General features: G+C 45.8%; 1 protein-coding gene across 1 annotated transcript; it reads right to left on the bottom strand.

Moving 5' to 3' along the window:
* Positions 1-7,490: 7,490 nt before the first annotated feature.
* Positions 7,491-16,819, bottom strand: SPR (sepiapterin reductase). The gene is made up of 3 exons (XM_063457581.1): positions 16,456-16,819; positions 10,096-10,386; positions 7,491-8,768 (listed from the first exon to the last, which is right to left on the bottom strand). Exons 1-3 carry the CDS (start codon positions 16,781-16,783, stop codon positions 8,572-8,574), a joined length of 816 nt encoding a protein of 271 aa, XP_063313651.1. The 5' UTR covers positions 16,784-16,819; the 3' UTR covers positions 7,491-8,571.
* Between the last annotated feature and the right edge of the window lie 1,315 nt (positions 16,820-18,134).

Genomic DNA, 18,134 nt, shown 5'->3' with positions numbered 1-18,134 from the left:
CAGAGCTCAGTCTTCGCGGAGCCCTCCATGGGTGAAGATGGATAATTTTTTTTTGCGCTCGTTTTTTTTTTTTTTTTTATTGCGTCGGTTATTATGTTTTTTTATTTGCCGTTTTTTGGGGCTGAAAAAAGAAGATTTTAGAAGAAAGAAAACATCGAATGGTAAGTTTTTTTTCTTTTTCTTTACAGGTTCTTAGTTAAAGGTCCCCCCCCTCATTATTTTTAGGGTGACGGGGGTAGGTAGGGGGATACTTTTTTGGGGGGAGGGGAAGGGGGTGACTAGGGGTTTGGGGACCCCTAGTCACCTGGGGGGGACATTTTATTTAGGGCCCCCACCCGCCGCTCAGGGGTGGGGGCCGGGGGGGAGGACAATAGGTTCCCCCCCTTATTAGTATTTAGGGCCCCCACCCATCGCTCAGGGGTGAGGGCCAGGGGGGAGGACCTTAGGTTGACTGTCTTGACGTTGACTGTCTTGATTATTTGTATTTGAGGGGGAAGGTGAAAGAGGGGGGGAGGGGCAAAGAGCTAGATACTCCCTAGTCATGGGCTCTACCTTGTATGACTAGGGCCTTTTCCCTTTCCCCCCCTCTTTCTTTTTACTGTTTAGCAATGGAAGCAATTGGGATCCGGTATAGCCTTCTCACCTATGGGTTTACTGCTTACAATGTTACTTCTGCTTGCCAGGTAGCCATTGGCTTTCAAAGATCCGCACACTGCCCTAGTGCTCTTACACAGATTGCTATCCATCTAACCCTAGTATTACTGTAATCCAAGGAAGGCATTACTTTGCTAACATACGATGCGCATACCTACCTGCTCTCCTGTAACAATTATCTCCATTTCACATGCAGTCCCACCATGATAGGATCTTCCTTACTATGGGCCTACCACACAACCAGTCAGCCACTTAAAGGACCACTCTAGGCACCCAGACCACTTCAGCTTAATGAAGTGGTCTGGGTGCCAGGTCCTTCTAGGGTTAACCCATTTTTTCATAAACATAGCAGTTTCAGAGAAACTGCTATGTTTGTGAATGGGTTAAGCCTTCCCCCTAATCCTCTAGTGGCTGTCTCATTGACAGCCGCTAGAGGCGCTTGCGTGATTCTCACTGTGAAAATCACAGTGAGAGCACGCAAGCGTCCATAGGAAAGCATTATGAATGCTTTCCTATGTGACTGGCTGAATGCGCGCGCAGCTCTTGCCGCGCGTGCGCATTCAGCCGACGGGGAGGAGAAGAGGAGGATCGGAGGAGGAGAGCTCTCCGCCCACCGCTGGAAAAAGGTAAGTTTTTACCCCTTTCCAGAGCCGGGCGGGAGGGGGTCCCTGAGGGTGGGGGCACCCTCAGGGCACTCTAGTGCCAGGAAAACGAGTATGTTTTCCTGGCACTAGAGTGGTCCTTTAAGCAATCTTTCTCATAGATAGACATAGTCATAGATATCCTACTGTTGCTTCGACACGGCTTGCTAAATATCTGGCTGTAGCCTTGGGATACATGTTAAGGTATTATTTATAGCACTCAATGACAAACACATGTTCATGTGTTTATATTTACATCCATATGTTGATTATCCACCTATCCTTTTAGCCTTCCAAGGCTCTACCTTCTATACTATACTGTTTTAATATGGGTTGCATATAGCTGTTATTACACAGTTTGCTAAATAGCTAAGCCTTGGGATGCTGAAGTATTATGCCCAGCTATCCTAAGATATTGTTTACTTGTTTATATCTTCCATTAAGTGCCGCTTTTTGACTGTTTACTTGTTCTCTCTGCCTATTATGGCTCTACATGCTGTATTGTACTACTTATTTGTGCTATTTTCCTTCCTATGTTTGTTAATGCTGTGATGTTACCTAGATGATACATATTTATTTATTGTCCATTAACACGCTGCACTCTCCTTGTGATTAATTAAGTTGTAATGCCGGACTACGTGTTGACACGATGTAAAAGAATGTTTCCTATTCAGGCTGCATGTTTATTGTGTTTTATTGCCTTATATTACGATGTCGTACCACCTTATGCATACTATCACTGCTAATGTATGTTATCCTTTTTTGCTAACCCAGGCTCTGTTTTACAGTGTGGTAATGTGTTATACTTTCAATTTCTGCATATGCCTAATATCATCGTGTGTCATATTTTACTGCCTACATAGGCTTTGTGGTGAAATGCTGTAATATGCTATACCTTTACTAAATTCTGCAAGATAACACAATGAAGTCAAAACTTTGTAACAAAACTAAAAAAATATTTATTTTCATATTTTACGATTTTAACATTTTATTCATACTTAGTGTTGTGTTCGGTATACATAAATAACATTATTAAAGTAATTTCTGCCCTTGAAAAAACAATAAATAATAAGTGTGGATTCACTTAAAGGGTTATTCCATCCACCATAACCACTTCAGTGATTCAAATTGGTCATGGTGGTAGAAGTATGATGTGCATGACTTTAGCATGAAACACTGCACGTACAAAAATATTTTTAATTATCTATTGAGGCTAGTTGCATCCCCGGCACACGTGACATTGGCAGATCTCCATTGCAAACTACCTGTTAATTTTGTGCATATTTTGCATTTATCATCAGTACATACTGCACACTGGTGAAATATGTGTTTATCTTCCACCTTGAAGACTGGTTCAACCTCCCTCTCACCCATTGTGTGCTCTCTCCTATTAAAACACAAACACTTCCCTCCCTCCAAATCCTGGCCCGGAGCAAGCACTTGCTGTGAGCCGCTGAAACTGACCACAGGGAAACACAAAACAATGCAATATCTAGGCTTTGTCTCAGGAATTGGACAACTTCCTTCATTCTTAAGTTGTTAAAGGTTCTGATTGCCGCTGCTCAAAAACAATAAAGAAATTATATTTTTTATTTTATAACTTTCACTTTAATTTGTTTGAAAATAATTATTTGAGTGATCTATAATCCCATTTACTTTAAAAGTGCAGTATCACATTATTTATACGGTCTCACTAATGATAGAGAACAACATTTTCGATTTAGTAAGGAACAACCTGGTAATATATCACTTTATTTATTATGTTAAAGTAATCTATTACTTTATTTTTGATACTTCACAGGAGAGGTAGGGACCTAAATACCTGTATGTTAGAATGATCCGTCAGATATGGGAAGCATAATAGATTGTCTCTTTAGAACTAAGATCACTGCTGGATATTAGTCATTTTAGTAACGCTTTGGAATCCCTTAGATTGCCTCCACCTTGATGTCTCTAATGGGTTCATCCTAGAAACAGGTCACGTTGACTTGAGGGACCTGGTGACCCTGCTATTACCCACTCTTCACGGGTTTGTTCTGAGTGGGAGGTGTTACAATGTCCACAGTACTGTGTCTGTTCTTGTTCCTTCTTACTAGACTACCACCCACATTTATGATGTGGCTACTACATGTGACTGGATTTCATGTCAGTTGGTTATTTTTAGTAAGGTTGCGAGAGGTTACTTGTTACCACTCTCCCCTTTATAAACATTGAATGGAGGATCATTCTGTTCTAGCTCTCGTTGAAGGTGCACAAAAGTGCAAAAAAATGCATCTGGCATTCTGCCTATTTGATTTAATTTTAAATTCACATTTGGGCACTGAGTGTTGCTATTTAGTTAGAAGCTGGAGCCCATTTTAGGGTGACTACAGCTTTCAGACAGATTGTGGATGGAGAAGAGTATATGTGTTACTTGAGATAGTCTGACTATGGATATAGACCTTGGCCTAATTAAATTAAATGTGCTATTTACTTGAGATGGATTTGCCTTTCTCTCTACTGCGATTCCAACTGATGCACTCTGTAAATCGAACTACGTTTGTTATAGTTGCAATGGGTGTGCTACAGTATAACACTAAAGTAACGCTGATTAATTGCATTATCTATAAAATTGTAGGGGCATTTTAAGGTTTTGTAATGTTTTCCTAGATACATTTAGTTAGTTACCGGTTGAAGGATAGCTACATTTATACAGCAGGGCAGGGTATGAAACCTAAATGTTGCCTAATTACTCCGTGCTCTTATCCAGTGATTCAGACACCGTTCTGTCCAAGTGGAACAAGTACATTTTATTGTCAATTTAGGACAGCTAGTTTTTTGTATAAACATAAATTAATGAGGTTATGTAATTGTAAGGAACAAGTAGGCTATACCTTTAAAGTGAATATCAATAAAAGTCTATAAAACATTTTACATTTACAGTATAACCTAACTATTGATTATAGGGCCTCGTTCCTCCCCACTCTTAGCCCAAGATACCTCCTTGCTTAAAATTCTAAATCAGGGCTCGACAAATCCCAGGCGTCAGGTCACCATGGTTACTAAGATTTTTGTCCTGGCACCTGGGATTTGCTGGCCCATTCAGCCCCCGAGGTGGTTGTTTGCCTATGAGTGGAGGCGGAGCCAGACGGCCAGCTCATAAAGAGAAGAGGCGTGCGGTCAGCTCAGTAAGAGCATGGGTATGCGGTCAGTTGGCCTGCTGAGGGAGAGCATGGGCATGCAGTCAGTCAGCCGAGGGTGAGTGTGGGCAGGATGCTCCTGGAGGATTGAAGCAGACAGGAAGGCATGCGAGGGAGTTGTTACCTCCCTGCTCTGCTTCTTCGTCATTCCTGCCCAGGCATCACTAAACAACGCTCTATGGAGCAGAGCAGGGAGATGACAGGGAAAGCGAACCACTCCAGCTCTCCCAAGGGCAGGGAGGCTGGGTGGTCACATTAATGTGTGTGACAAAATATGTTTGATTATTGCAGCGACAGTGAATGTGTGTCTCAGTGAGTGTATGTCAGTCAGTATGTGTACATCTGTATCAGTGAGTGTGTTAAGATTACCGGTCCCCTCCTATCACATGGGAAAGGGGTTTTTACTCATTTCCCCCCCCTTTAGCTGGCCCTGTCTCCACGACTGCGATCATCTCAGCCAAGTCAATGCTTTACCATAGGAAAGCATTTGGAGGCTATTGCGCATGTGGGGCAAAATGCCTCACTACGCCAATCAGCATCTCCTCATAGAGATGGATTGAATCAATGCATCTCAATGGGGAACGTTCATTCTGCGTTGAGACGCTAAACGTAGGTGCTGCGCACTGTTCACTCTACAGGACGTCTGAGTGACTGGCACTAGTAGGGTTACTAGGCAACAATGTTATTTTCTCTAAAAAGGCAGGATTTACATGAAAAAGTGTGCAGTGACAGGTTACAGAAACGATAACTACATTAAATGGTTTAATACTTCTTTTTTTTTTTTTTTTTGCTGGCTCCTAGATTCAAATTGTCAAGCCCTAATCTAGGTTTACTCTAGGGCAGTGGTTACCAAATCAGTCCTCATAGCCCAATCCAGGATTTGTGTATTTCACTGTTTAATTCCAATGGAGATATGGACAACACCTGGACTGTTTGGGAAATACTGTGCTAGGGAACTGAACGACCAATCTAGCAGTGTTCAAGAGTCTTTATTGGTTATCTGTGTATTCATACATTCATATTGAACAATAATGGCAGCTTTCACCTAACCCACACTCGTTTCGTTTTATTAAATGAGGGTTTCTTATGTTTTCCTTTTTTGGTTCATGGCTTTGGTTAAGTGCTACAATAAATGAAATAAGATTTGTAATGGAAGATCTCTTTTTGCTCCTCTGTAGGAGTAATTATTGAACTTTTTTTTGGATTATCCCCAAAGCTTGGCCCCTGATGGACACTATTGGCTCAGAAAAGAAATAAGGTCACCCAAAAGAGTGGAGCTACTGAACGTAAAAATAAATATACGTCTGCATTTTAGAACAGCAAACAAAATGGATTCCAGAATCAGAGTCCGTGTTTTCAGGAATCCCCTAAACCACGTTCACAAATGAGACACGAAGCACTTCTTTATTTTACATTTGTTAAACGAAATAATTTAAAACAGGTGGCAGAAAAAAAGATGAGCCGGTCATATTGCCTATGATAAAAGCAGTTTAATGCCCATTTAAATGATGTGTATCTTTATAACACTTCTACAAAACACAATGCCAGATAGTATCGCAGGCAAAACAGAAGACCGGGGACAACTTTAAAATGGAGAGAAGGCACAAAACAAGATGTTCAAAAAAAAAAAAAAAAAAAAACACCAAACAAACGAAAACAAACTGTGTGGCATTGGAATGGCCAAGTGACTTCGCACAAAGAAAAATATTCCTCAAATAGAGATCAGGTCTGAGAACACAAATAAATTCAGTCATTTATACATTGCATTTATATGGCAAAAAAAAAAAACTATTTATTCCTGGAAATTAGAAAACGGAATGTTACAGCGATGTACGTTAGGCGGGGAAACAAATACACATCACAAACACTTAAGACTTTCACTATGACATTTGGTGAATTGCACAGTATGTATGTAAAACAAAACCATTTCACTGTAAACAGATTGGTTTTATTTTGTACATTTAAACAATTATTGAGTTCTTTTATCCTTTAAAATCTTTTTTTTTTTTACTGTGCCACCTCTACACCAACCAATATGTTTGTAAAGTTTATAATGGTACAATGGATTCAGAAATATAATTCCACATTAAAAAAAAAAAACAAAAAAAAAAAACACACCCTACTTATGAGTATTTGGAAGGAATCGGTCGGCATTTGTAGATTTACGGCTTCTTTATATGCTACCTGAGTCCTAACCCCCCACAATTACAGCGAATGCAGTTAATATATCAAGCATTGGTGCTATACAGGGCACTGCAGACTGCTACCTCTGCCTGAACAAAAAAGCCCTCAAGTAGAAGGACTTACACCTTCTATATTGATGCCAGAATACAGCCCTGTACTTTGACCTACAAAAACATCCTTACCATTTAGGATAATGCAGAAGGGATAGCTTAAAACAAACTGCCACATGCAGACAGCTTCAAATGCTGTATTATTAAGTAGCACAATCGTCACCAGATGTACTATTTGTAAAAATATACGGACCTGAAGATTACCTCCTCCAAAATGACTGCCTAAAATTCGGCGTGTCACTCATTGAATTAACTGTTCTAAATGATGTGAACAGCCTCTTACGTAGAATGTTGCACACATTGTTTGCATCTGTCTTCCGGTAATCATTTTGTTTGTACCGGTATTAAGGAGCATCAGAAGTGATCTGAACGGTACATGAAATAATATAATTCCTATACATTTGGCTAAAACAATGCATAAATACCATTAGCAGAAAAATTAAAATAATGTTCAGATTGTTATGAAAGAATAAAAACTGCCTCTAAGGATCAATCTATTCTTGCACGACCTCTATTCCCTTTTACCGTTGCCTAGTTTTTCCTAGCATTTCCCATCAAAAAGTGAAAATTGGAAACACAGTAAAATTATTTTTCTGGTCGTTGTCCATGGCAGCTATTGTTTATGGGTTAGCTCTGCCCACTCACCCAAGAACTGGATATGAAGAATGTATAAAGTAGTCCAACACCCCAGTTTTGTAATCCTTTTGAACCGGAACTTTTAAACTTTTCCCAGTTAGTCCATGGCAACAGTGACTTATGAGAAATATCGGAGCTTGAATGAAGAAAGGAACAGAACTGGGGTATTGGACTAAATGAAGTTTATAAAGTCTTTATTCATTTCCCTGTTTTTAGCGGAGTAGACGGAGCTACCCTTTAGTGATTGTTTGAAAAGAGTCTGGTTTCAGCTCTAGATAAAATGAGCAATAGTGTAACAGTTGTTAAACCCACAGAATACTGCTCTTAACTAGTGCTTGACTTTGCAAAGAATACATTTAACCATTACATTTTGGGTATTTAAAAGTGGAATGGTCACTGCTGAGAAATGTTTTTACACAAAACCAAAAAGTTAGATTTGGGTTGTGCTTCTATTTTATCAACATGCTTAGTACAGTTTTTTTTTTTTTATCCCTTAAGGACACATGACATGTGTGACATGTCATGATTCCCTTTTATTCCAGACGTTTGGCCCTTAAGGGGTTAAACATGGGATGCTGGGTAGTATGTAAAATACATAAACCAGCTCAATGATGTATTGAATGAGTGGCCGAGTGTGCATGCGTTTGTAAAGCATCTCTGTACAGATGTCTGAGCAAAAAGTGATGCCCTGACAAAAAGTACCACAGAGGAGAGTATATTTTTGATCATTAACAGATGCTCTAAATTAAGGAGATGAGTTACTGCCACTTCCTGAAGACCAAGTTCCATCGAAGGCCCTCCCAAACTCTCAGCTGCAGGTATGCCTACATGTGGGATACATTGGCACTTTAACAACTAAAGTGCCATAGGACTTGAAAATGCAAGAGTGCGTCAAATTTCATGGTCTCATCGTGCAGAAGTACACAACAATGCAGTTTCGTTTTGCTGAATTAGGAATCAATTTCCCATCTTAATGGTGTACTCTTCCTTTCCTGGTTGAAGCAGAGTGTAAAGAAAGAATTAAAAAAAAAAACTTTAAAAATACAAATAAGGCATCTGTGATAAAATACACTGATACAAACAAACAACACGATAAGGCAACATATTCCAGAACTTCTACGGGACTTAACTAGAGCTACGAGGTAAAGTTGTAACTGTTTCCATTTTCTATTCATCTTCATCAGCGAAATCAACATGAGCACCAGATTGATATGAGTCAGCTTGAAGAATCTCCACCATCTTCATGGCAGAATCCTTGCAGTCTATTAATTTCCCATCAGTCTTCAGCTCGATCATGCGCATACGTAACTCGTGGTCACCAGTCTCTGTACGAGCCAGCTTATGCATGTCCGTGTCCAGGGGTCCTGGGGGTAAACATAGTTAATTTAGAAATACTAATAAAATATTGACAAGGAAGATTTATACCCAACACGTGAAAAAATAAGTCCAATGCCGCCTGAATGTTCAATGAGTTTCACTAAACTTTACAGTGAGGAACAGGATATTTCTCTTCTCTCACACTAAAGATGCTTCATTATCAAGAGATCCAAGAACCATAACACCCTATATGTTCCTTGCATAAAGTGCAATGATGGTCACGGTCAGTGTATTCTCACTTATCAGTTTCTTAAAGGAACACTCCAAGCATTATAATATAAGAGGGGCGGGGAAGCCAGGCGTGCAGCTCCAACCCATTTAGTAACAAATTTGCCTTGGCAGACACATATCATCTCCATTAATTGAACTGTCGCGGCCAGTCTTGATAGTGCAGAATGTCCGAACATTTTAATGCTTCACATTCGTTTGAGTGTGTGTGTGTGTGTCAGTGTATTTGCATGTGCGTCAGTGTATACACTACACACAAATGCACACCTGCATTCAAACACCAATATTCACACACAAAAAAAAAACGTGTGTGTTATATATATATATATACACACACACACAGCATGTTCACTTTACAAACACTGCAGCCAATACACAAGCACACACTGCATCCAGACATTAAATTTTGCATTAATACTTTGCAGTTCCACTCCGTGACTTAATATGTGTGCATTTTTGTTGTTTAGGTTTGAATGAATAAAATGTGTTTGTAGGTTTGTTTGAGATTCAGAGAGAGGGGGGGGGGGGGGGGGGGGGGGACAAACTGAATATACTTTTTCAATGAGATAAGAGGTAAGGTTAATATCATACTAGTTTTGTGATTTGCACTCAAATTGTAACTCCACACTATGATTGCATTATTCAATTATTGATCACCTATGTATAGCTTGTGTCGAAATGTTGCCACACCCTGTTTGATGGCTGAATAAAATCACCATTTTATACTGCATTGCTGTGTGTCAAAGGCTTTATCTTCTAAACAATACAGGCACTCATTAAAACCTTAAAAATCAAAGGTGCATGATGGTGCTGAATATGTAAGACAACGATGCTGAATGCTTGTCATACAAAAACCTTATATTGATAAAGTGTATCATATTGGCAGAGTACAGCGATTGTTTAAAGAAGCAATGGATTGAATCAAGACTGCACAGTGGGGTCTGCTGTGATGCTGGAGTTTATGTGAATGGAAATACTTTTTTTTTGCCATGAACCTAAACAAAAAGAATGTGACATATCCAATTATAAAACCCCAATAACCAAACTCCTGTCTGGGCAGTCCATTGAATGGCAGCTTTACAATACCTGGGGCATAATTGAGAACCCGAAGATCTGTATCCTCTTCAGCAAGCACTCTGAACATCATATCCCGCGCTGCCTTCCCTGTGCAGTACAACGACCAGGATTTAAATGGCTGGAGAGCAGCAAGTGATGAGACATTCACCACCACTCTCTGAAGACCTGGCCTGGCCGGGAAAGTCTTCAGGAGGGATGATGTGAGGCACAATGCGGAGGACACATTGAAGAAGAGGTACTTGTTCACTTCACTGGGATCCGTAAACTCCACAAAAAGTTTGCTGACATCTCCAAGAGATCCTGAAATAAAGTAAACATTAATACCTCCTTTCAGGTAGAAAGACCTACAATACCATTTGATTAATAATGGTGGTGTGTGGGAAAAACAAAAACACTAGAAATCACCTAGAACTTGTGGTAACTTTTTTTTTTATGTGATGCGGTTTTCCTTTAAAATTGTATATTATCTGAATACTATGGACGCCATAACAACTTCATCTCCACCACTCCCTGCCTCTTGTGGAGCTGGAAGATCTCTGCCAGCCCCCGAGGGCAAGACTTGCAGGGAGCCCTGAACTGGGTGCTTCCTCTGGTCAATTATTAATGTTGCCCTTTTCTGACACAAAACATTAGGAAGATTTATACAAGCCTTTTTTTTTTTTTTTTTTTTTTTTAAAGGGGTAGAGAAACTGTGTGGACTAAATTAGGATTAAAACAAATAAGCTGTGAGAGAACATCGGTCAGTAAGTGTCTACCACGGACTGTGTGTGTGTTAAAGTGATCGGCCCTCTCCAATCGCATGGAAAAGGTTTTTTTTTTTTCACACACACACACACACACACACACACACACACACACACACACACACACACACACACACACACACACACACACACACACACACACACACACACACTCGGCCTCCATGGCGGAGATCATCAAGTTTGATGATCTCAGCCAATCTTTCTCTGAAAAGGCACTGTTTGCACTGAACAATATGCAGGGACAGGCTATAGGCACCAGAAACACTACATTAATCTATAGTGGTTTTGGAGAGTATTGGGTAATTTAAGAATTGTATTGTTGCCTTTGAAAATTAAGCTTTGTTAAAAAACAAACAACACAATCCCCCCAAAAACTAGCTTCTAACTTTATTATAGCTGGCTCCTAGATCCCAAGCAACTTGATAATGATACAATTTGTTAATCTATAATACAAATCTAAAACATTGCATCGCATGAAAATGGGTTTACACAAGCGATTTTCAACGTTTTATTTAACTGAATTTACAAACACCAGGCAAACTATCAATGTTAGTTTAACTTACAGTGTCACATGCATGGTACATGGTGCATGTACGCCACTCCTGAGAACACAAGTGCACAAAATGCTGAGCGCACATGCATGCACAAGCTATTTCTTTGTTAGATGCTCATGCAGCAAAGTCGCCCCAACAATGAGTGAAATGTTGGTGTTATTTTTTTTTGCGTTATTCAACCCAGTAAACGCTGCAATAGCATTTACTGAACTGAAAGAACAAGGAATTTGAATTCCTACTTCTCTGAGAATTACAGTTCAGCTTTAAAAAAAGGGATTCTTAATCTATACATTTAACAAAATATGTATTGGAGGTTAAAACGAAAATGAAATGGTGAAATCCACACCTATTTATCCTCCATCTTGGCTCTGTCAATCATTGTTAGACATGTACTCTGCACCTGGCATTAAGCACAGAGAATGCATGCAGAGGCTAAGTGAAACTTTCTATTTGTGTTCATTTGTAATGTTTGTCCTGGCCTTCACTTGTCTGAACTTGATAATGATGCAATTTGTTAGATCTTTAATACAAAATTAAAATGAAGCATTGCATGAAAAAGGGTTTACACAAGTGATTTCCAACATTCTACTCAATAATGTAAAACTAGTGACAGTTTGCCTTTTTATCTAGGGCTGGCAATAGAGAAGCATATTTGTGAGCATCTTCACCTTTGCTGGGGAGGGGTGTAAATAAAATTTTGGGACAGTTTAAGATCATGTCTGTCTCAGGCTTTTCCCATAAAAAATCTGGTAGCTAAACCCCGAGGCCTATGATGCACCTGCCAGTGAAATATAGCCCAATGTAATCTAGAATGGAGCAATTAGGATACTGCCACACAGGTGGGATGAATAATGCTAAAATACATATTAAAATGGAACCTGCTCCCAAACAATCACAAAGAAGATCACTAATATTTTATTTAATTATTAACAAGTTTGATGGATGACATTTTTTTGAATGGTTTGACTTTTTACCAGGAGTCAGCTGACCACCTAACCTACCTCAGCCAGATGTGCCTGCTTAGGACCTTCTGTAAGTTCTCCTGAGCCAAGGGCTAGCTCAATTGCTAAGAGCATCAGCTGATTGCTCTCACTTAAAGGAACACATCTTGTATTCCGAACAATAATGTGTTCCTCAGCTTCTGCAGCCCCCTGGGTAGCAGGGGTAGGAAACGAGACACACACACACACACCTAATGTGCACGTGCGGGGAGCGCATTAGGCCTTCCTCATAAAGCACCTCTAGTGGCTGTCTGGTAGAGAGCCACTAGAGGCAGTCTTAGCGCTGCAATGTAAACATTGCAGGACTAAGGGGACATGGACACTGCACCCAGACCACTTCAATGAGATGAAGTGTACTGGTTTTCTACAGGGTCCCTTTAATGAACTAAGCCCTGCACTGCTGGACCCCCAGTTAGTCTACTTACAAAGAGGAGGAGAGCACAGGGCACCGTAATGGTTAGAGTACTAGGAATGTTCCTTTAACGGGGAACTGACACTTCTCTGGAAATTACAATACTGAATATAACCTGTGTTAAAGATACCCTCCAACTACCATAATCTGTAGTGCATATGGTGCCAGAGTGCCCTGGCACCCTCCATTGTTAGAAGTCAAACAAATGTTTAACAGTATGACTTCTTACCCGAGGTCAGCCTGACACTGCAGCTAGCTATATTGCTCGAAGAGATCCTTTCATTCTTGTGATCGTCATCTTTTAAATGTATATTGGAATGAGCAAATTACTAGACAATCCAGTTCAGTACAGGCACACAATGCAAAGGAGGAGAAATTCAGTCATTAGGGGTCTATCCACTAAATGTCAAATTCACTTTTGCAAGTTAGTCTGATTACATATGAGTTCATCATTCCCTGTTAAAATCCTTCTGTGGTTCACTGTATTCACTAATAGCTGAATGCAAACCGAATTAAACAAAATTTTCTCACCGCTGAATCTGTGACTTGGTGAATAGAATTGCCTTTCCTGAACAGGTTAAATGTCTCTTTATAAATCACAGCATACTGCAAAATAACTGGAGTTACAGCAGAGCTGCATTCTCCTGCAAGACGTGGGTCATTTTATTCTCTAAAAAGACAATGGGCTGATCAATAAGCAATTATCCAGTAGAAGATCTATTCACAGAACACCCCATGGGCTCATGGAGAGGGTGGAATAGTTCTCACTGATTGCTCCCTGAGAGGCAGATCTAATGAGGAATTCGCCCATCTACTAACACTGCATCTGGCTGTCCATAACTTCTGTTTTTACGCTACAAAGGGCTAAAGATCAGCAGCAGCCCAGCTGTGTGTCTGTCCTTGTAATACACTGCTGTGATTCTGGCAAACTGCGACCCCCCAAACCCCTACTATGGCTCCCACTGCCTCCCCAGACTCTCCTGCCCCCTGCCCCAGACCCTCTTGTTCTCCTGCCCCACCCCCTAAACACTTTATTTCCCTGGTCCCCACAGACCCTTCTCTTGTTCCCCTGGCCCCCCTCCCCCAATCCTCTTATTCCCCTGGCCCCCCTCGAGGCCCTCTGCCCTCTTATGGCCCCCCCCAGACACTTGTTCCATTGTCCCCCAAACACTGTATTTACCTGCCCCCCTGTTCCTGCATTGTTGCCCCCCTGTACCTGCATTGCTGCCCCCTCCCCCCTTGTTGCCCCACCCCTGAACCTCCATTGTTGCCCCTCCCCCTTGTTGCCCCCCTCTGTACCTGCATTGTTGCCCCCTTCCCCCCTTGTTGCCCCCTGTACCTGCATTGTTGCCCCCTTCCCCCCGTGTACCTGCAATGTTGCCCCCTGTACCTGCATTGTTGCCCCCTGTACCTGCATTGTTGCAACCCTGTACCTGCATTGTTGCCCCCCTGTACCTGCATTGTTGCCCCCCTGTACCTGCATTGTTGCCCCCCTGTACCTGCATTGTTGCCCCCCTGTACCTGCATTGTTGCCCCCCCATCCACCCTGTACCTGCATTGTTGCCCCCCCATCCACCCTGTACCTGTATTGTTGCCCCCCCATCCACCCTGTACCTGTATTGTTGCCCCTCCCCACCTTGTTGCACCCCTGTACCTGCATTGTTGCCCCCTATTCCCCCTGTACCTGCATTGTTGCCCCCTTCCCCCCTTGTTGCCCCCCCGTACTTGCATTGTTGCCCCCCTCCCCCCTTGTTCTCCCCTCCCCTGTACCTGCATTGTTGCCCCCCCTTGTACCTGCATTGTTGCCCCTCTCCCCCCATTGTACCTGCATTGTTGCCCCTCTCCCCCCATTGTACCTGCATTGTTGCCCCTCTCCCCCATTGTACCTGCATTGTTGCCCCTCTCCCCCCATTGTACCTGCATTGTTGCCCCTCTCCCCCCATTGTACCTGCATTGTTGCCCCTCTCCCCCCATTGTACCTGCATTGTTGCCCCTCTCCCCCCATTGTACCTGCATTGTTGCCCCTCTCCCCCCATTGTACCTGCATTGTTGCCCCTCTCCCCCCATTGTACCTGCATTGTTGCCCCTCTCCCCCCATTGTACCTGCATTGTTGCCCCTCTCCCCCCTTGTACCTGCATTGCTGCCCCTCTCCCCCCTTGTACCTGCATTGCTGCCCCTCTCCCCCTTGTACCTGCATTGTTGCCCCTCTCCCCCTTGTACCTGCATTGTTGCCCCTCTCCCCCCCCTTGTACCTGCATTGTTGCCCCTCTCCCCCTTGTACCTGCATTGTTGCCCCCTTCCCCCTTGTACCTGCATTGTTGCCCCCCTCCCCCTTGTACCTGCATTGTTGCCCCCCTCCCCCTTGTACCTGCATTGTTGCCCCCTCCCCCTTGTACCTGCATTGTTGCCCCCTTCCCCCTGCATTGTTGCCCCCTTCCCCCTGCATTGTTGCCCCCTTCCCCCTGCATTGTTGCCCCCCCTTCCCCCTTGTACCTGCATTGTTGCCCCCTTCCCCCTTGTACCTGCATTGTTGCCCCCCTTCCCCCTTGTACCTGCATTGTGGCCCCCTCCCCCCTTGTTGCCCCCCTGTACCTGCATTGTTGCCCCCCTGTACCTGCATTGTTGCTCCCCTCCCCCTTGTTGCCCCCCTGTACCTGCATTGTTGCCCCCACCCCCTTGTTGCCCCCTGTACCTGCATTGTTGCCCCCTCCCCCTTGTTGCCCCCTGTACCTGCATGGTTGCCCCCTCCCCCTTGTTGCACCCCTGTACCTGCACTGTTGCCCTCCTCCCCCTTGTTGCCCCCCGTACCTGCATTGTTGCCCCCCTACACCTGCATTGTTGCCCCCCTACACCTTGTTGCCCCCCCTGTACCTGCATTGTTGCTCCCTTCTCCCCTTGTTGCCCCCTGTACCTGCATTGTTGCTCCCCTCCCCCTTGTTGCCCCCTGTACCTGCATTGTTGCTCCCCTCCCCCTTGTTGCCCCCCTGTACCTGCATTGTTGCCCCCCTGTACCTGCATTGTTGCCCCCACCCCCTTGTTGCCCCCTGTACCTGCATTGTTGCACCCCTGTACCTGCACTGTTGCCCTCCTCCCCCCTTGTTGCCCCCCCGTACCTGCATTGTTGCCCCCTCCCCCTTGTTGCCCCCGTACCTGCATTGTTGCGCCCCGTACCTGCATTGTTGCCCCCCTGTACCTGCATTGTTGCCCCCCTGTACCTGCATTGTTGCCCCCCTGTACCTGCATTGTTGCCCCCTCCCCCTGCATTGTTGCCCCCTCCCCCTGCATTGTTGCCCCCTCCCCCTGCATTGTTGCCCCCCCTGTACCTGCATTGTGACCCCCTCCCCCCTTGTTGCCCCCCTGTACCTGCATTGTTGCCCTCCCCCTTTGTTGCCCCCCTGTACCTGCATTGTGTCCCCCTCCCCCTTGTTGCCCCCCTGTACCTGCATTGTTGCCCTCCCCCTTTGTTGCCCCCCTGTACCTGCATTGTTGCCCTCCCCCTTTGTTGCCCCCCTGTACCTGCATTGTTACCCCCCTCCCCCCTTGTTGCCCCCGCTGTACCTGCATTGTTGCCCTCCCCCTTTGTTGCCCCCCTGTACCTGCATTGTTGCCCCCCTCCCCCTTTGTTGCCCCCCTGTACCTGCATTGTTGATGATGAACAGTCTGTCTGCGGTCTGGTGTCCCTGTAGCTCCTTGGCCGCGGTGCCCGCCCTGGCGATGCCCTCCTGGGTGCTGAGGTCGGCGGTCTCCCAGTGCACACTGACCCCCGGGCAGCTCTGCCCCAGCTCCCCCGCCAGCCAGCGCATGGCATCCTGGGAGCGGGACAGCAGCAGCATCTCGGAGCCGGGCAGGAAGCGGCTGCACAGCTGGAGGGCCAGGCTGCGGCCGAACCCCCGGGAGGCCCCGCTCAGGATGCAGATCACCCGGCCCAGGCTGCCCTGCGTGCTGGGGGCCCCGTACTCCGACATGACCCGCTGTCCGCCACCGACCGACCGAGCGAGCGAGGAGGAGGCGGGGCAAAGGAATCGGGAGCTCGCTTTCTTTTTTCTTTTTCTTTTTTTGCCAAGCTTTATTAGTCACGGCGGTAACAGGAACTGCAGCCAGCGAGCGGCACAGACTGACCGCTGGGGGGCAGTGCAGACACCTCCCATAGGGAACCGGCACAGACTGACCGCTGGGGGGCAGTGCGGACACCTCCCATAGGGAACCGGCACAGACTGACCGCTGGGGGGGGAACCGGCACAGACTGACCGCTGGGGGGCAGTGCAGACACCTCCCATAGGGAACCGGCACAGACTGACCGCTGGGGGGCAGTGCGGACACCTCCCATAGGGAACCGGCACAGACTGACCGCTGGGGGGGAACCGGCACAGACTGACCGCTGGGGGGCAGTGCGGACACCTCCCATAGGGAACCGGCACAGACTGACCGCTGGGGGGGGAACCGGCACAGACTGACCGCTGGGGGGGAACCGGCACAGACTGACCGCTGGGGGGCAGTGCAGACACCTCCCATAGGGAACCGGCACAGACTGACCGCTGGGGGGGAACCGGCACAGACTGACCGCTGGGGGGAACCGGCACAGACTGACCGCTGGGGGGCAGTGCAGACACCTCCCATAGGGAACCGGCACAGACTGACCGCTGGGGGGCAGTGCAGACACCTTCCACTGGGAACCGGCACAGACTGACTGCTGGGGGGCAGTGCAGACACCTTCCACTGGGAACCGGCACAGACTGACCGCCGGGGGGGAACCGGCACAGACTGACCGCTGGGGGGCAGTGCAGACACCTCCCATAGGGAACCGGCACAGACTGACCGCTGGGGGGCAGTGCAGACACCTCCCATAGGGAACCGGCACAGACTGACTGCTGGGGGGCAGTGCAGACACCTTCCACTGGGAACCGGCACAGACTGACCGCCGGGGGGGAACCGGCACAGACTGACCGCTGGGGGGCAGTGCCGACACCTCCCATAGGGAACCGGCACAGACTGACCGCCGGGGGGCAGTGCGGGCACCTCCCACAGGGAACCGGCACAGACTGACCGCTGGGGGGCAGTGCAGACACCTCCCACAGGGAACCGGCACAGACTGACCGCCGGGGGGGAACCGGCACAGACCGACCGCTGGGGGGCAGTGCAGACACCTCCCATAGGGAACCGGCACAGACTGCTGGGGGGCAGTGCAGACACCTTCCACTGGGAACCGGCACAGACTGACCGCTGGGGGGCAGTGCAGACACCTCCCACTGGGAACCGGCACAGACTGACCGCTGGGGGGGAACCGGCACAGACTGACCGCCGGGGGGCAGTGCAGAC

Source organism: Pelobates fuscus, chromosome 6 (assembly GCF_036172605.1).
Source record: "Pelobates fuscus isolate aPelFus1 chromosome 6, aPelFus1.pri, whole genome shotgun sequence".
Lineage (NCBI taxonomy): Eukaryota > Metazoa > Chordata > Amphibia > Anura > Pelobatidae > Pelobates > Pelobates fuscus.
This window is presented reverse-complemented; position numbering and strand designations above follow the sequence as displayed.

Coding starts and splice junctions, on each gene's coding strand:
- SPR (XM_063457581.1), bottom strand. CDS start 16,783: ATGTCGGAGTACGGGGCCCCCAGCACGCAGGGCAGCCTGGGCCGGGTG. Junction 10,387..16,455: donor GTTCATCATCAACAATGCAG/GTACAGGGGGGC, acceptor ACTTTATTTCAG/GATCTCTTGGAGATGTCAGC. Junction 8,769..10,095: donor GGTTCTCAATTATGCCCCAG/GTATTGTAAAGC, acceptor GTTTACCCCCAG/GACCCCTGGACACGGACATG.